This window comes from Phaseolus vulgaris, chromosome 10 (genome assembly GCF_000499845.2).
Source record: "Phaseolus vulgaris cultivar G19833 chromosome 10, P. vulgaris v2.0, whole genome shotgun sequence".
Lineage (NCBI taxonomy): Eukaryota > Viridiplantae > Streptophyta > Magnoliopsida > Fabales > Fabaceae > Phaseolus > Phaseolus vulgaris.
Genome location: NC_023750.2, coordinates 34437910 through 34455245, shown reverse-complemented (window position 1 = coordinate 34455245; position 17336 = coordinate 34437910). Strand labels below are relative to the sequence as shown.

General features: G+C 32.1%; 1 protein-coding gene and 1 pseudogene across 1 annotated transcript; both read right to left on the bottom strand.

The window, feature by feature from the left end:
* Positions 1-7297: 7297 nt before the first annotated feature.
* Positions 7298-10213, bottom strand: LOC137818499 (F-box protein PP2-A13-like). Its single transcript, XM_068621958.1, has 3 exons — positions 9222-10213; positions 8855-8973; positions 7298-8064 (listed from the first exon to the last, which is right to left on the bottom strand). Exons 1-3 carry the CDS (start codon positions 9534-9536, stop codon positions 7653-7655), a joined length of 846 nt encoding a protein of 281 aa, XP_068478059.1. The 5' UTR covers positions 9537-10213; the 3' UTR covers positions 7298-7652.
* Positions 10214-14002: 3789 nt separating this feature from the next.
* On the bottom strand, positions 14003-17110 carry LOC137817958 (protein ALTERED SEED GERMINATION 2-like; annotated as a pseudogene).
* Positions 17111-17336: the final 226 nt, after the last annotated feature.

Below are 17336 nucleotides of genomic sequence, written 5' to 3'. Positions count from 1 at the left end.
ATAAGTGGTCCTACGATTTTCCTTCTATCATGGTCCCAACCTCATAAGAAATCACTCTCTATACTCTAATTTTTTTCTCTACTAACACCGGCATTTTAAACAAAGATAGATAGTATAGTGGGATCATAGATAACCGATAACATCAACTGACAGATGTTTTAACAAAAATCTTGTATTCAATCTTTTTTTTTCAAAAAATGTATGCAAGTTTGTGTCTTAATAATATCTATGACTAACTGGAAAAAGGTATTAAGATTACAAACTCTAAAAATAATCATTAAATATCAATTGATTTAGAGACAAAAAGTAATTGAACATTATATTAACTAATTAACTAAGTTAGATAATATTTTATAAATTAAAAAATTATTAGTATCTAAAGTAGTTTCTATTATTAATAAAATTTATAAAATAATTTTTAAATTAGTATCTAAATTACCTACCAAAGTTTTAGCTACTAATTACTTTAGACTCTAAATTATTTAAAATCTAAAGTAATTAATAGTTAAAACTTTAATGTTAGACATCAATTTAAAAATTATTTTATAAATTTTTATTAATAATAAAAAATATTTTAGATATCAATAATCTTTAATTTATAAAATAAAAATATAATAACTATTTTGTATCTAAATTAATTGATATTTAATGTTTTTTTTAGTTTTCATATTTAAACTAATTTTGTTTTCGGTATGTTATAGTTTTTTTTTTTATCAGCAAAGAATGAAATTAAATTAAAAAGGATACAAAGGGGTATCCCAACCCTTTTACACTAACCAAACTATATTAAAACAAGCCAACAAAGAGGGTCACCCACTTAAGGAAGATAGACCATTTGCTATAAGAAACTAAAGCCTTACACAAACCTCTATAACACTAGAAGAATAAACGCAAACTGTGATAGCAGCACCTCCAAACTTCCCCGCGAACCAAAAAACCTCCATCACCCTCTTGCTCTTCAACGTCTTCATCCGAATGCCCCATGTTAAGCTTTGGATGCGCCCTGTACGTTCTTACAACCATTCTTTTCAACCTGGCAAAACTGATGGCCACAATCCATGACGTAGATAACTAGACGTTTCCTCACAGCCTCCAACCTGCACGCCTTAGGGAATAAAGGCACAACAATGACAGCATAAACCAGAAAAAAACTGGGGAAGAAGTGTGTTGTTCCAACGTTCCCTCTACGATAGAACTTTGAAACAGCAGTCTGCCCAACTATTTCCCTGTTACTGCCAGTTCCTTGGTGTTGCTATTCACCTAAAAGACCCAACGAATCTTCCCTGGGATAAGCAAATCCTGCAGCATGAACACCAGTAGAAGGAACCAGACCAAAGCCTAAACTGCGCATTAGCATCAGCCACTGAAAACACTTGGGGCACCAGTGGTTCAGCACACCAAAGGGAGACCAAACCTTCAACCCTGTAATTGAACATCACAAAACCTGCAAAACACTACAAATAAACATTAGTTCAGGCGTTGTTGTTGCACGGTATCTTTATTGCAAGTTGTCTTTATGCCTGATCCAGACACGCGCTATTCACACATGACAGCCCCAACATTAGCTAAAACAGCCTTGACAGCACCACCACCAGCAAAGCATCAGTGGTAAACACTCTAAGAGGGATTTACACCTCACCGGCACGGAAAGATACTCAGCACATCATGCAAAAGATAAACAATTCAACCTATTGGTTGGGTATGCCCGAAAAGAAGGATCAAAGCTATTACTACAAGGAAGACAAGGAGTAAGCCTCCCCCGATGGTAACTGTAGCTCACACCAAGCATACAAGTGCAAAAATAACATCCCCTCCCCAGCAAAAAAGCTACTACTGTCTATAAGGTATTTTGATTTCCCACTGCCAAGATATGTTGAGAGGCGTCTAGCACAACAGACTGTATCCTCCAGATTGCGTAGTGCATAATCCCGCCCAAAAAGCCAAACATAGATCTGATTTGAAGGTGAACAATCTTGCCAAGGAGAGTTTGCCAACATCACACTTCTACCTTCCTACCACACCCCTTCTGAACCAAAGTGACATGATCTGTCGGAGCACCTAGATATCTTTAAACTTGGAAAGCACACCATGACCTGCCTAGACAGCAATACAGCATCAAAATCCCTCTCTACTTCGAAAACACCACAGGCCCGACTCGGAGGAAGGCCTCACCCACTTTCCCAAGCATGACTGCTGCCGAAAACACGAAGAAACTCCTCCTTATACCTGCTAAGAAACAACCTCCCTTCCCTGATTTTCCAGCACGAAAACCAAAAATTCAGCGAACCAAGATAAGACTCTGGTTCGGATCCAGGATCCAATCAGAGAAAGCATACGAAAAGCCAGTTGTTTTGTGTTTTAACCATAACCAGGACTGCAGTTGGGCATTCTGGAAAATCTCATCGGAGTCGGACACCCCTTGTCTGAAAACCACTAGGTTCCTGTGCTCCCAAATACAGCTAACGATAGCCGCCCACAAACCTAACCGCACCTGATTTTTTTTACCAGAGAGATGTGCTAGATGGAAATTCATAAAGTGGTTCATGAGATCCTTATTTTGGGCCCCTAGAATACCAATCCATCGATAACACCGGGACCAAACTTGTTGTGCAAAATAGCATTCTAGGAATAGGTGTTGGGAAGATTCGTCCGACAGATTACAAAGAGCACATATGGTTGATGTCACACTCACTCCTCTTCTTAACAAATTAACTCTACTAGGAATTCTATCAATAAGGATTCTCCAAGCAGTAGTGAGAACTTTGGGCATGGCTTTTGCTTGCCATAGGAGACTAAACACACTTTCCTTTGAAGCTGGGATTTGTTATAGCTTAATGCTAACTCAGTATCTTATAACACATAATAATGTTATAGCTTAATGCTAACTCAATTAGATACTTAGTTTTATGGTAGAGCCATATAGCTCACTTTGTATTCTTTAAGGTGTGTTGTTCAATAAATTCTTAAATTGTTTTCAGCTCTTTTTCTCGTTATTTAATATCTTTTGTTGAAGATGGTTGTTGCCCCTTCAAGACATGTGTTTGATGAAGCCATTTGTGTACATTTCATGTATTTTCTAATTTGCTTTAAGAATGTCTTAGGTAGAGTTTAGAGGTTGTTTAAGAGTAGGCTTTTTGCTGAGTAACTCACCTCTTAACTCCTGGCCATGTGATAAGAGCAAGCACAAAATTTCTTAAACTGTTTTTCACATGTTTTGCAAAAAACACCTTTACTGCATAAAAATAAATCTGTTCTTTTCTAAATAAACAGATTCTTTTTAATTGATGCATTGTCTAAGGCTTTTGAAAATCAGGTTTTGTGCATCAAGTATTTTGACTAAGTCTTCTCTCTTTCAAAACGACTGTGTTTTACTTGTTAAGTTTTTTTTCTGTTATCGTTTTGAAAAATAAATCTGTTCATTTGTAAATGAATAGATTCTTTTTAGTCTGGTGCAATGTTTATCTTAAACGGTTTTTCATTTTGTCCCTGCACCAGAATGGTTGACTGAGTCTCCTCCACATAACAAATTCTCTAACTGCTTTTGAAAATAAATATGTTCTTTTTATTTTCAATCTGTTCTTTTTATAACAGTTTTAATTGGTTTTTGAAAATCAGTTATAGGTTGTTTTTCTATAAAAAGAAAACTTGTTCCTACGGTTAAAAGAATCATACATTTTGAGAAAACAAGTTTTACATCAGAGAATTAAGGATTTGCAGAAAATTAGCATGTGTTCTTGAAAGATTTCAAAAATCAAAAGTGTGCTTGTTCTTGTTTGGTTCCAAAGCTTGGTGAGAGGTGTTGCTACTATTTAAGCGATCTGTTCTACTGGTTTAAGGCAGATTTCTGCATCCTCTATCAAGTGTATTCGTTTCACATTTCATCTCTTGTAAAAGTGTGGTTGTGAACTCTTCTTGATAGGGTTTCTTGAAGAGTGTGTGTGCTGAAATAGTGTTTTTCAGCAAGTGTACCAAAGTTCTTGTAGGGTTCAAGAACAGTGGTGTTTGTGGTTGTTTGGATTGTGATTTAGTGAATTTCACCTTGGATTAGGTGAAGACTGGATGTAGCTCAGTTGAGTGAACCAGTATAACTGTTGTGTGTTCATCTCTCTTCATCCCTGCACTCTAATTCTCGCTTATTTGTTAATCTGCCAGAAATTGAATCTGTTCAATTAAAAATAAATTTGTTATTTCTGGGTTTGTTCATACTGTTCTTATTCTCTAGAAAATCAGTTTGGTTCTGTGAAGAAGATATATGATTTGTTAAATACAACTGGAACAGGTTGATTGTTATAGGTTACCCAATTGATTGTCAAGCTAATAATTTCACTGTTTTTCTCTTAAATATCAGTGTGTGTGGCTTGCAAATCAATCTGAATAATCTTGAGAATAACTTGGCTGATATAAACGAGTTTCAAATATAAACAGTGTCAAAATAAATTTGTTCATTACCAAATAAATCGATTTATTTTCTGTGTACTGTGATAAAATCTGATTCTGTGCGAAACTTTTAAAATGTCAATTCACCACCCTTTTGAACTTTGGCACTATTAAACCCAACATCTTTTGCATCCTAACATCTCTGTGGCGTCAAACTTTCCCGTTTGCAATAACCCATTTTCCTCTCTTATGATTTCATATCCTTCTTCTAGGAATCATCAATCAGGCTACAACCTAATACCTTAATCAATATTTACTTATAATCATTTATTACACAGTTGTATAATTAAGCTCTCATCAAAGTGGATCCGGTCACTTTTAAGGATAATTTACTTCGAATTAGTTTTCTTTCGAGATATTTCATTACATGTGTGATATGTAGCACAAACACTGACACGGACACTGATAGGACACGGACACTGATAGGACACGGACACTGATAGGACACGGACACGGATACGGAGATATGTAAAATCTCTAAAATGTAGGACACGGGGACACGGATCTATATATTATATAATTATGAATTATATAAATTGACAATAAAGATTTATGTGTACAAGTATGTTCCAGATTAATTTTTGGAGCGGAAAGATGTTTTTCATGACTAGTTTACAATGATTTGTTTCTTAGTTTTATAATCATAATAACAATTTATATAATAAAGTTTGAATTTTGAGAAAATTAATGTATTTTTTCTCTTTAAAATTGTGTTAGAACCTATTAGAATTGTCAGAAATCTAACAAATACTTTTTAAATTGGACACTTCACAGATACGTCCTACAGGTGTCATATGAGTGTCGGCGTCCGACACGAGTATCGGACACCGACACACCATTTAAGAGGAGTGTCCGAGCTTCATATGTGCAGGTGTTAAAAGTAGACTAAACTAATTCTGAACTATTTTTACAGTTCTTGGATAATAAATTCTTTTTTATTCTATTTTATATACAAATTCTAGAGTTTGCACATCTTCACCAAAGTAAAATCAATCCTTATATTGCGGATTGATTGTGAATTATCACATAATTTTTTAGAATTTCTATTTGCACCTTCATACCTTCTATCTTCACCTTCTTACTTTGTTTAAATTTCAACAATAATCTTTTGAGTATGGTAAAGAGTATGGTTTTTTTTTCTTCATTTTCAAGTGGTGGTGGTGGTTGTTTGTGGTGAACGTTGGTTGAGATAAGTTTTGTAGTGTTTTTTACCAGTAATAACTATGTTTTCGTTTGCCTTTTCTTGTATAATGGATTGTACAATCCAGAAACCACAAAAAACCTAAAAAATAGTCAACAAGGTACAAAAATGGAGTACAAAACTATAAAAAGTACCTTCGGACTACGGAAGAAACTTTTGGTTCCAAGGGTTCACAATTTATTTCAGATTGCAATAACAGTCCACTTCATGAAACCATTGCAAATGCAATAATATTTATTTTCTTGGTACAACTTTCGTGATGTTGCCTGAAGAAAAAATTCTAAATACAAGAGACCAAGTCTTCAAGTAAGTGTGAATTTATCTTATAGAGTAAATTAAAATATGTCAAATGATAGAATTACTCTCTGAATCAGTGCGATTAGAGAATAATAAAAGTAGTTTAGTAGCTGGAAAGGAAGTAGAGGGTACAACCGATTATTTAAAAAGATGAGATTATACTTCATTTAAAGTTATTTAAAAATTGTAAAAACAACTTTTCACAATTAATATGGAGGTGAGAGAGAGAGTTTGCCTAAATTTTCTTTGTTGAGGTGTGAGCTTTTGCTTCCTGCGCCCAATCAATTCTAGCCTCAACCTTATTAATTTTTTAAATTCCAAAACTGCCCTTGCCTATTTTAATGTTTTATGGAATTGGAAATCCAGAATTAAAAATCTCATTCCAGAAAGTCAAATCCAAAATACAAATTATAAATTCCAAAAAAGATATTCCAGAAAAGAAAATCTAAAAACATATGAAAGACTATTTCAAAAAATTGTTCTAAAAAGCCTAATTCATATTGCAAATAATACATTCCAAAACTAACCAGGAAACAAAATCCAAAAAGGTATTCCAAAAGGTTGTTCTAGAAAATGTAACCCAGAAAGGTATTGTGGAAATCCAAATCTGGAAAGATGTTCTAAAAGCCCAAATCTTGGAAAGATGTTCTAAAAATTCAAATCTAAAATCCATTCGGTCTTGCACCCCCATTCCTATTTGAAAACTAAAAAGGACATTTTCATCGTTTCACAGTAGACTGTTTCTTCCTGCACCTCCATACCTTCTTCTCTCACCTCCATATATTTTTAAATTTCTAAAAATGTCCCTCTATAATATTCCAGATTACGTAATCTGAAAATTATTTTTTAAATTTATAATTAGCTTTCGGATTATATAATCCGGAAACCTTTTTACAGATGCATTATTACTTTTCGGATTATGAAAGTTTTATTTAGCTTTTGGATTATGTAATCCAGAAGTCTTTTTTCAAATGTGTTCCGAATTACATAATCCAGAAACTAGTTTGTGGGAGTAACAAAAAAGGATAAAAATGTATTTTCATATTGTGTATGGAAGTGGCAGAAGAAAATATGGAGGTGCAGGAAGAAACAGTCTTCACAGTAATGTTAAGATACAGGTTAGAATTGATTGGGTGCAGGAAATAAAAGCCTGATATTTGTTTAATTACTGTCACACCAAGCCCATTTCTAACACGCTAAGAAACACAGGCAATGTGAACTCATTGACTATATATATTAAAAACAAATGTTTAATGCTTGTTGAAAGAAGATAATGCTTGCATCTTAACTACTAAATGTGTGAGGCATCATCAAATCTATATATGTAGTTTCAAGCATCCAAAAGAAATATAAGATTCCCTGTTCGACAAAAAACCATCCAAATATAAGATTGCTTCATTCTTTGGGAAAACAACATCAATCAATTCCCAGTACTAAATAAAGGGGAAACATACACAAATCACACATATATTGTGCCAAAAAGGGGGTAAAACATGTGTGCAAACCTACTCAAACATTGTTCTGTCGGAGAAACAAAACATCTAAAGGGACTATGAATATGAAAGAAACAGTAACTGGAGGGAAGTGTTGTTGTTGTTGGGATATATTGGGTAGAATCACCTCTACTTACTCCCCTGCAACCCAAATGACAAAAATTGACTCAGGTGTCTTGGCTCATTTCCACTATATACACAGATTCCCTTCCTACAAAAACAACCTACACCTCTTGTTTTACATCACTATTGCATATAAAAACAGAATCTACACACAAACCACCTTTGGTATGCGTACAATCAATCTGAGCCAAGGAAAATTTGACCTTCATCAGATCATTAGGATTCTTAGAAACAAAGTTTCCTGCATGGTAGAGAACCCAGTGTCCATGGTTATCCAAATGTGTTTTGGATACAGCATGTTGGCCATCAGAAGTTGTTAGCTGAAATTTTACAGGTTTTATATCCCAGCCATGAATGTGATCACTCTTACAAACTCGACGACCTAATCTCTTGGAAGATCGGCCAAGCTGGAGTCTGAAGAACACACTGTATGTCCCAGGAGGAAATTGAAAATCAACATCTCCTTCCACTTCAAGCCACCAAATTTGTTGAAGATAAGCAACTGTATGGAATCTGTTATGGACATAAATAGTATAATACATCAAGTTTCATCACCTAGAGCATAGAAAATATGTCATAACTTAAAAAGTAAGAGGGTGGTCATGCAATTTTAAAATGCCAGCAGAAGGTGGCCAAAACATCAAAATTGAGCAGCCACAGGAAAAGCTTGACTAAGAACATCCATGGGACCATGACTAAACTGATATCGATGTCATGCTAGAAAGCAGAGCAAAGTTCGTAATAATTTTTAGTTTTGTATTCCTGAAAATGACTTCAGATTGGAGATAAAACCTTTGAAGTTAAAAATGAATATTAAAAGAATTTTCCATTTATTTAAAAAACGACTCTTGAAAGTTGACATTTAGTAAGTTGTGTATATATAAAAAGATACTGAACAGGTTTGCAATTTTTTAAATAAATATAATAAATGAAAATGTTTGTCCAAGTTATACGTGATAAACCAGTTATTCGCAAAGTATTAACATACAAATCTTTAGTTTGGTTCATTTACATAATCAAACTAAACTACAAATTTTTATAGCCATTCATTTAGTTAAACAAATAAACTCAGACGAACATTTAACATACCAGGTTCGATTAATTAACGGATAACCAAACTCATTCAGTCCCTTACATTGGAGATTTGGTATTAGATGGTAATAAATCTTAGACAAAATCCTCAAAAGGGAATAAAAATAAAAAACCAGCAAAAGAAATGTTTTGTTTTCAACTCATAAAGATGTAAAGACGATAAAACAAAGTCCGAGTAACATCAACATATTTTCACTTACAATTATCTCACCTTGACTCTTCTGTCGACATGCGACTCCAGTATCTCCGATCATCTATCCCTGTAATCCTCAACGCTTTGGAAGAAATCGCCAAACACAACCCACCAGTCCCCTTATCTAGCCAAATTTCCTGTACCAACATAACATTTTCGGCAAGTAAACACCAAGCACTTGAAGAGTATATCAAAGGATGTGATGTGAGTATAAACAAGGACAGAGCTAATAATATGCAGTTGTATGAGTATTTTTGGTATTATAATCCCATTAGAATCGGAGTTTTACCTTAAATAATTCACATGAAAAACGGGTATGCATTAAAGTTCAACATAGGTGAAACTATTAAGTCTGATCTAACACAGAAAATATCTAAAAACTTACCTTGGTGCCATTGTCTACCAAATTAGGCCTGCAGAGTCTAGCATAAATATCCCTCTTCCCCAACTCTTCTGCACTGGCATCCTTCAAAGCTTTCTCCACGATGAACTTATAATTCAAAGGCAACTTCGATTCCCAAATGAAATCAGCCAACGAAGCATCACGAAACGCCTTGTTCAATCGCGCAAGCTTGCAAATATCTGGTGGGTCCAAATACATCAACATCAACGCCACACAGCTCTCGGGTAAATCACCAAGCCTTGGCCTCAAAGGGATAGCATCTCCATCACAGACACAAGAGGAAAAACTACCACCCATGTTAACACAAACCTAACCAAATTAAACCACTGTGGTTTGCACCCTAATTTTGAAATGCCTTTTTTTTCTCTCCGATTTCACACACCCAGAAAATGAAATGAACTCAAAACTTGATCTTGAACGTGAATCTACCAATTCCACACACCCAGAATCTGAATCGGCCTCAGAACTTGAGTTTGAACCTGAACTTGTCGATCTTCTGAGAAAGGGCTAGAGAAGGAAAAGTGAAGAGAACAGAAATTGGAGTCAAATTCATGAGATTTTGAAGAAAAGTGAGAGGCCAAGACGAGATCTTGGGTGTCTCTTTCTTTGGGAATTTTTTAGGATCAAGACTTTTACAACGCGGGGTCGGGGAGTGCTAAGTGTGGTGAAAAGGAGATCTGGTACGGAAACGACATGGATGGACCAAAGTAATCGGCAAAGCGTTTTGCAGCTAAACTTGATGGCTGTGAATCTTAAGACACATGAAGTGTGAGTTGTGATGATCGGAATACGAGGTTGATGTTTCTTATCCAGCACTAAGGATTATGCCGGACTGCTTCTGAGTTGTCATTTGTGTCAGCTTGTGAGCTGAAGTCACTCACTCCCAACCTTTTTAAATCTCAAATCTTGTGCATGGTAGGGACGATGGATGAAGATACATAAACGAATTAAATGTCTTCGGTTGATTGAGTCATGAGAAAAAATGGAAAATGAATCATAAAAATCTTAAATGAATAATAAATAATTGTTAAGTTAATTAGTTGATAAGTTTCTAATCAATTTTAGTTACTTTTAATTAAGTTTTTTATCAATATATCTTATGTGTCTCTCGAAAATTAAATAAACAGTTTAATTAAGTTTTATTAAAGTGTCTTGTAAATTTAGGTATTTTTTATTAAATCTCGGTTAAAACAATTTATTTTGTTGATTATTTAAAAAAATTATCTTTTTTAATTCACTTTTTATAATGAATTAAGGTGATGTGTCACTTGGATTTTGCATTCTTGCAATATCATTAACTTAGACAACATCAAAAATAAAATTTTAATATTTACTAAATGATGTGCTTTCACATGAATGGTTGGCTTGATTTTTTTAGTATTTAATTTAACAAAATTAAAATGATATATTTTTTATACAGATAATAAGGTTTCTATAAATTTGTTTGTATTGATATCAAAGATGATAATGTCATTTGAACTCATAGAAAAATAAAAAGTTAGGAACTCAACTGAAAAATATAAAAATTTTAATTTTATATATTTAATTAAAAATATTAAATAGAATTCAGTTAAAAATATCTAATTTTATTATAGATTTAAAACTTAATTATGTAGTTTTTTTTATTTTTTATGTATAAACATATAAATAATATAAAAGTCGCACGTTAATTCTAATATTAACAAAACAAAATGAAAAGAACTCAACTGAAAGAAAAAAAAAATACTTAATTAAATAAAAATTTGTAATAAAAACTCAATTAAAAACATCTAAATTTATGAAAGATTTAAAATTTAATTAAGTAATGATTATTTTAAGTTATCTGTTTTAAATCAAAATGAAAAAAACTCAATTGAAAAAATATAATTTTTTAATACTTAATTAAATAAAAATTTGAAATAAAAACTCAATTAAAAACATCTAAATTTATGAAAGATTTAAAATTTAATTAAATAATGATTATTTTAAGTTATCTATTTTATTTGTATTATATGAAGGGGAGATATAATAAAATACTATTCATATATTTTTTAAATTATTTCTTATTTATTTTTATTTTATTATATAATTGAACATTCAATTTTATGTCTAACTTATTTCTTCTTTATTTATTTTTTATTTCTCTACTTGTAAACAAATACATCCTAACTTTGTCAGTTGTACATGCTTTAATCGTTTTACTACTAATTTAAAAAAAAGGTCCATGTTAATAAGATAATAGTAATACTACGTTAATTCGTTTAATTATTTTAATATTCTAAAATATAATAAATTTTACCTATATTCGTTTAATCCTGTATTCTGAACTTTTCATTATTATGGAAAATAGATCTTCTTACGCTATGTCCATTTAAGAATAACCACTTTAATAAAATCATCATAATGATTAATGAATAAGACAAATTTGAGTTTCGGAACACACGAGTTTGACCAAAACTAATAGAGATTTCATAAGCTAATCTAATTAATATATAGACAGCAATGATTGAGTTAATAATCAAATAATTCACGAGTAATGTTACATTATACTAACAAAAGTATATTAAATAAAAAATAAAATATTTAATGTCTACAATGTATTTAATGCGTACAAAAAAATTTGAATAAGATAAATTAGAATTATTTAAAAGAAAATGAAAAATCATTTGAATTTTATGTTCAATTGGATTGAATTGCGTTCTTGAATTCAATCATATTTCCAATGTTAAGTGTTAAAAATCAATTAAGGTTAAATTAAATTAAGTTAGCTTGTGTACTGAAGATGTTTCAATAGTTATATGAATATTTATTTTAAAACTTCTATCAATTAAAAATTCATTAACTATTATTTGTTAGTTTTTTTATATATTGTAAAAATATTTTTAACTTGTAGTTTCATGAGATGTTTGATGCTATATTAATTTATTTTAATAATAGTATTTTTAACATAAATAATTTAACATATATTCTTAGGTTTTTGGATTTTTGTTGTTTAAAAATATTTGTATTTTTATCATTGTTAATGAATGAAATATCAAAATTTGAAAGTGAAATAAAACATAAAATTAAGTCAAATAAATAAGATTTAATAAGATATTATAAATAATGATCTAAAAAAAGTTAATAATTGATGATAGTAAAATAGATTAAAAATAGGTTTTTAAGTAAAATAATATATTTATATTTAATGTTGGAGATCACACATAAATAAGAACTTTTCATACTATATGAGTGAGTGCAAACTTTATCTTATAAGTCAATTTTATAAAATTGAATTAGATTTAAAGTATATTTCTTAATATTTACACCTTTAAGTAAATATATGTTTTTTAACTTGAATATTAATTAGTCTAGTTCCTTGATATTTGATACTTAGATTTTCAACAATTTATTTTTGTCAACTAGTTATTTTTAAAAAATTTTAACAATTTTATCATTTTTTTTAATATTATTTGGTGTTAGAATCTAATATTTTATGTTAGCTTAATTTATATATAAGATTCTTTATATTAGGAATGAGGTTTGTTCTTTTAAGGTGGAGAGAGTTGTGTTTTTGAGAAATTAAGTTTGAACAATTCAAAAATTGTTTGTTGAGTTATTAGTAAAGATCAAGGAGAGATTCACTGTATAAGATTTTCTAACGCTCAAATAAGTAAAAGTTTAGAAAATATGAAATATATGAGTATAAAGTGAGTGAGTACTCCTTGGGAAATCAATATCTATTTATAGGTTTTTGGACCCTTACTTGAATACCAGTTATATACCTAAGTTAACGATATATTTGATTTGTTATATATATAAAATAATTTTGATCCAACATAAGACATCAAATAACTTTGATTTGATGTGTTTCGATTTTATACATCAAGTTACTTTGATTTGATGTGGTTACATCGAATAACTTTGATGTGATGGGTTTAACTATATACACTGAATAACTTTGATTTATGTGTTTAACTACATAAACTAGATAAAATTTGATGTGTGATATTATATACATAAAATAAATTTAATCCGATTTGTTTAAATATGTACATAAATAACTTTGATTCAATGTCTTTAACTAAATATATTGAATAACTTTAATCCCATGTGTTTAACTATATACCTGAGATAACTTTGATCCAATGAAATAGAAATAATTCTCTATAAAATAAAAATTATTTTATATAAGAATATGTCTCATTAAAACTTGTTGGCAAAACCCTTGTTAGATAAAAAAAATGAGCTAAGGAAAACAAGTATACTATCCTACTATAATGCACTTTTTTTCACAATTTTAACTATAATACATTGTCAAATGACTTGCATTCCAAGTCTTTAGCATGAGATTATTATCTAAATTTTTCAAGCTTGTATGCTTCATTTTGGAGGAGAGTCATTATTCAGTAAGAGTCACCCCTATTACAATTAGAGAGGCCTTAAATAAGAGGGGGTAAATTGTTTTTTAAAGATTTTCGCAAGGATTAAAGGTAGAGTGAAAAACTATGAAGAATCAATCAAATTAAAAATCTTTTCAACCAATAGAAAATTGTTTTTAAGTTTAATTCCAGAAAATCAACTTGTTGTTTTCACGAAAACAACCGGTTCTTTATACTAGCAAATTTGAAAAGCAATGTTAAAACAGTTTAACGAGTGTAGGATAGAGAAATTCACACAAGATGTTTATACTGGTTCACTCTTAACCAAGAGCTACATTCAGTACTCAGCTAACCATTGAGAATTCACTATGTAATCAAACCTAGATTACAAAACACACACCAAAAGTGATGATCTTGAACCCCTCAAGAAAACACACCACTTTTGGCAAACCACACAGTTTCAAGAAACACCTTCTGAAACTACACCACACAAGAACACACAGAAATAAAGTGTTCAAGGAAGAAGAGGAACAAAATACACCTGGGTAAATCAAAGCTTAAAGTTCAGAAGTACAAGACTCAATCTTATTCCACACTTTATATGATCCAAAATCTTTTTGAAATCTTGAAAACTATTTTTGATTGATCTCTCTTTCTTAGTTAATGCATAAGAGCTTAAAACAACATTTTTCTACTCCAATCAAATGGCTAAAACAGTTAAATCAAAAACCAAAATCTATTGGAATCATTTAAAACAGATTACAACCTCTTAACAAAATTTTGTTAAGGTTTTCAGAAAAACAACCAGTTGATTTATCGAACTCCATCGAGACAGAGATAGTCGCAGGGGTAATTCACTCGAAGACAGCCCATCAAGTTTAGGAAGATCTCCGCGACCATGCCTGCTATTTTTCAAATTCAGAAGGCAATAGCAACCATGTCCCAAGGTACGATGTCAGTGGCTTCATACTACATCAAACTCAAAGCGCTATGGGATGAACTCGAATTATATCGTTTACCCATAGTTTGTAATCAAGAGCACCAAATCCAAAAGGAAGAAGATAAACTAATGCAATTCCTTATGGAGTTAAATGATTCGTTCAAAAAAATCAGGTCCAATATTCTCATCATGAATCCTCTAACAAATGTCCGACAAACGTACATAATTGCTTGCAATAATTTCATATAATTTGATAATCATTATTTCCTTAAATATTAAGGAAATATAAAATTATACGCAATTATTGTACGTAATTATTGTACGTTATTGTACGCAATTATACAGAATCAACATTTGAACAGGTTGAAATTTCACACCCTTTTAGAAAACCCATCTTTTCCAAAAGATTAAGATTCAAATGAACTTGGATCATCTTAAGGAGTGAATTAACATTTCAAAGACTACTAGACAACATACACAACTAGCAGCAAGGTCTTCAAGCTTTCCACTTGGATTTGAAGACATCAAAACACCTTGTTCAACAATCTCCCCTGTTTGATGAAGACAAATATCTGGTTTGCTTGTGTTGTAGTTTTTGAACTTGAAAGATCCTACAAAACAGAATTGTATAGCATACAAGACAAGTATACCAACAGGATATAAACCAGTTTCATAAGGAACACACAAATCTACACATACATATGCAAAAAACCATAAAACAGTGGCAAAATAGTGTTTGTGTTCCGCACAAACATGGTGTATATCAAAGCTATGGTGGTAGCATAATTAAAACCATTCAAGGCACCATAGAGTCTCGCAGATTGTAACATAGATTACAACAAAGAAACCACAATTTCTCCCCCTATTTGTCTTCACAAATAGAATAGGAGAATGGATATACTTTTTGGCAGCAACATATTTAAGAAGCTAAGTCCAGCTAAAAGAAGAAATAGTAATGGAGATGACCTTTGTTCAAGTTATCAAGAATACAACCAAGATTATCACCTCGTTTTACCATTATTAACCTCGAGATCATAGAGTATGTCACTTAATGATAATATTGTTTCACCTCGAATGTTAGAACTTAGATGCACCATCATTGGCCTAACTTTTTTTTTTCAACTTCGACTAAAGCAATATCCTTCTTCACATTTTCCACTCTTTTTGCAACTTCAGATTTGAGTGGGGTCAATGAAAGCAACAGCAAAATCCAAAGCATCTTCATGTCTATCCAATTGTGACAGTGCTTTTGACATGTAGTACAATGCTTTGTAGGAGGAATTATCAATTTTTCTAGCAGCAAAGCACTCTCCTATAGCCATATGTGCATCATTTTTCCACTCCTCTTGATCAATAGTGCAACACGAGTGCATGAGCATCATGTTTTAGTGCAGACCCAATGATATGGCTATAGCCATTCAAAACGTCATTACATGCCTCAATTCCATAATAAGGCGTCCCATTGTCCAAAGATTTCTTAGCATATTTTATCAATTTCTTGCACTTGTCAAGCTTTGCAGCAATGTTCTTTTTAATAGTAAATCCATTTAGGAAGACTTTAGACACACAAGACTGCAACTCTGTCCCATCAATTGTTGGAGAGTAAATCATCATCTTTGTTACGTCTTCTAAAGCATATTGCATCTCATTCACAACAGCGTGATTTACATTCATGAGGTAAGCATGCTCTACACTATAGCTGAGGAGAACCTCATGTCCATCAGGACTGAATGTAACATGAGTTAAGTGTAAGCTTGGATGTCCATGATCAGAAAGATGCATTGGACAAAAATAATTAACGCAAGGAGGAGGAGACATTCTTTTTCGATGTGAGCTGAGAGGTGGCAACATCCTTCTATCATATAAGCGTGCAAAGACATCACTCCCACCAACAAGGAGCAAATGTGACCTAGTTGAACTAATATCACAAGACTTTGAAGAAAGGACATGTTTAAGAGGATCAGCAAGTGATCTTTTAGATCCACTTCGTAAGTCAAGAAGAATATCTCGACACTCTTGGTGTAAAGACCCAGGTGGAGAACAAGAGGTACCTTCCTGAAATCATGTTGTCTCAGGGTCTCATCTTCACTAGCACTTCATACTACATTAGGGTTGCCATCTTCAACAACCAATTTCTTGACTCTTCGAGAATGGCATTGGTAAAGTGCAGATGGAGCAATGATTGAATTGTCGCTAGATCCACTCCAACTTAAGCAAGACAAGTTAAATAACCGAACCTCAACATCTCCAGCTCCAAATGCTACAAGCTCATCAGAAGTTTTTGGTATAAACTTTGTACGAAATATATTTGCAGTATGTCTTGTCTCAATTTTATGTAGAAGTTTTTGGCCATAATAGCTCCAAATATTGTTCCGAGTATCATTTGATCTGAATATCAACAATGAACCTTTCGAATTCCAAGCCACCGCATTGACACAACCAAGGTGGCCCTCTAACTCTCTTTCTTGAGAAAGCATCCGAACGAGAGAGGAATGAGTCTGCAAAGTGTGATTAACATCTAGTGGAGAGTGGAGATATTGTGAGTCAAGAATCGCGTGTATGTTGCCATCATGAAAGGGAACAAAGTCCATGGAAAAAGGCGGTGTTTGGTCTCTTTATTCTTGAAGTTTCCTTCTGAGCAGCCACTATGCATGTGCCAAGGATATCTCTTGACTTTCAAAGAACCTTGCAAGACATTTACAATTGAAAAGTGTAGGCAAAAGGACAATCTTTACTCTTGACATTTTCCCTTTTTGCATTCATTCTTCAAATCCAAAAGTGATTCTTGGCTGCCAAGGATACCTACAAGAAAAGGTT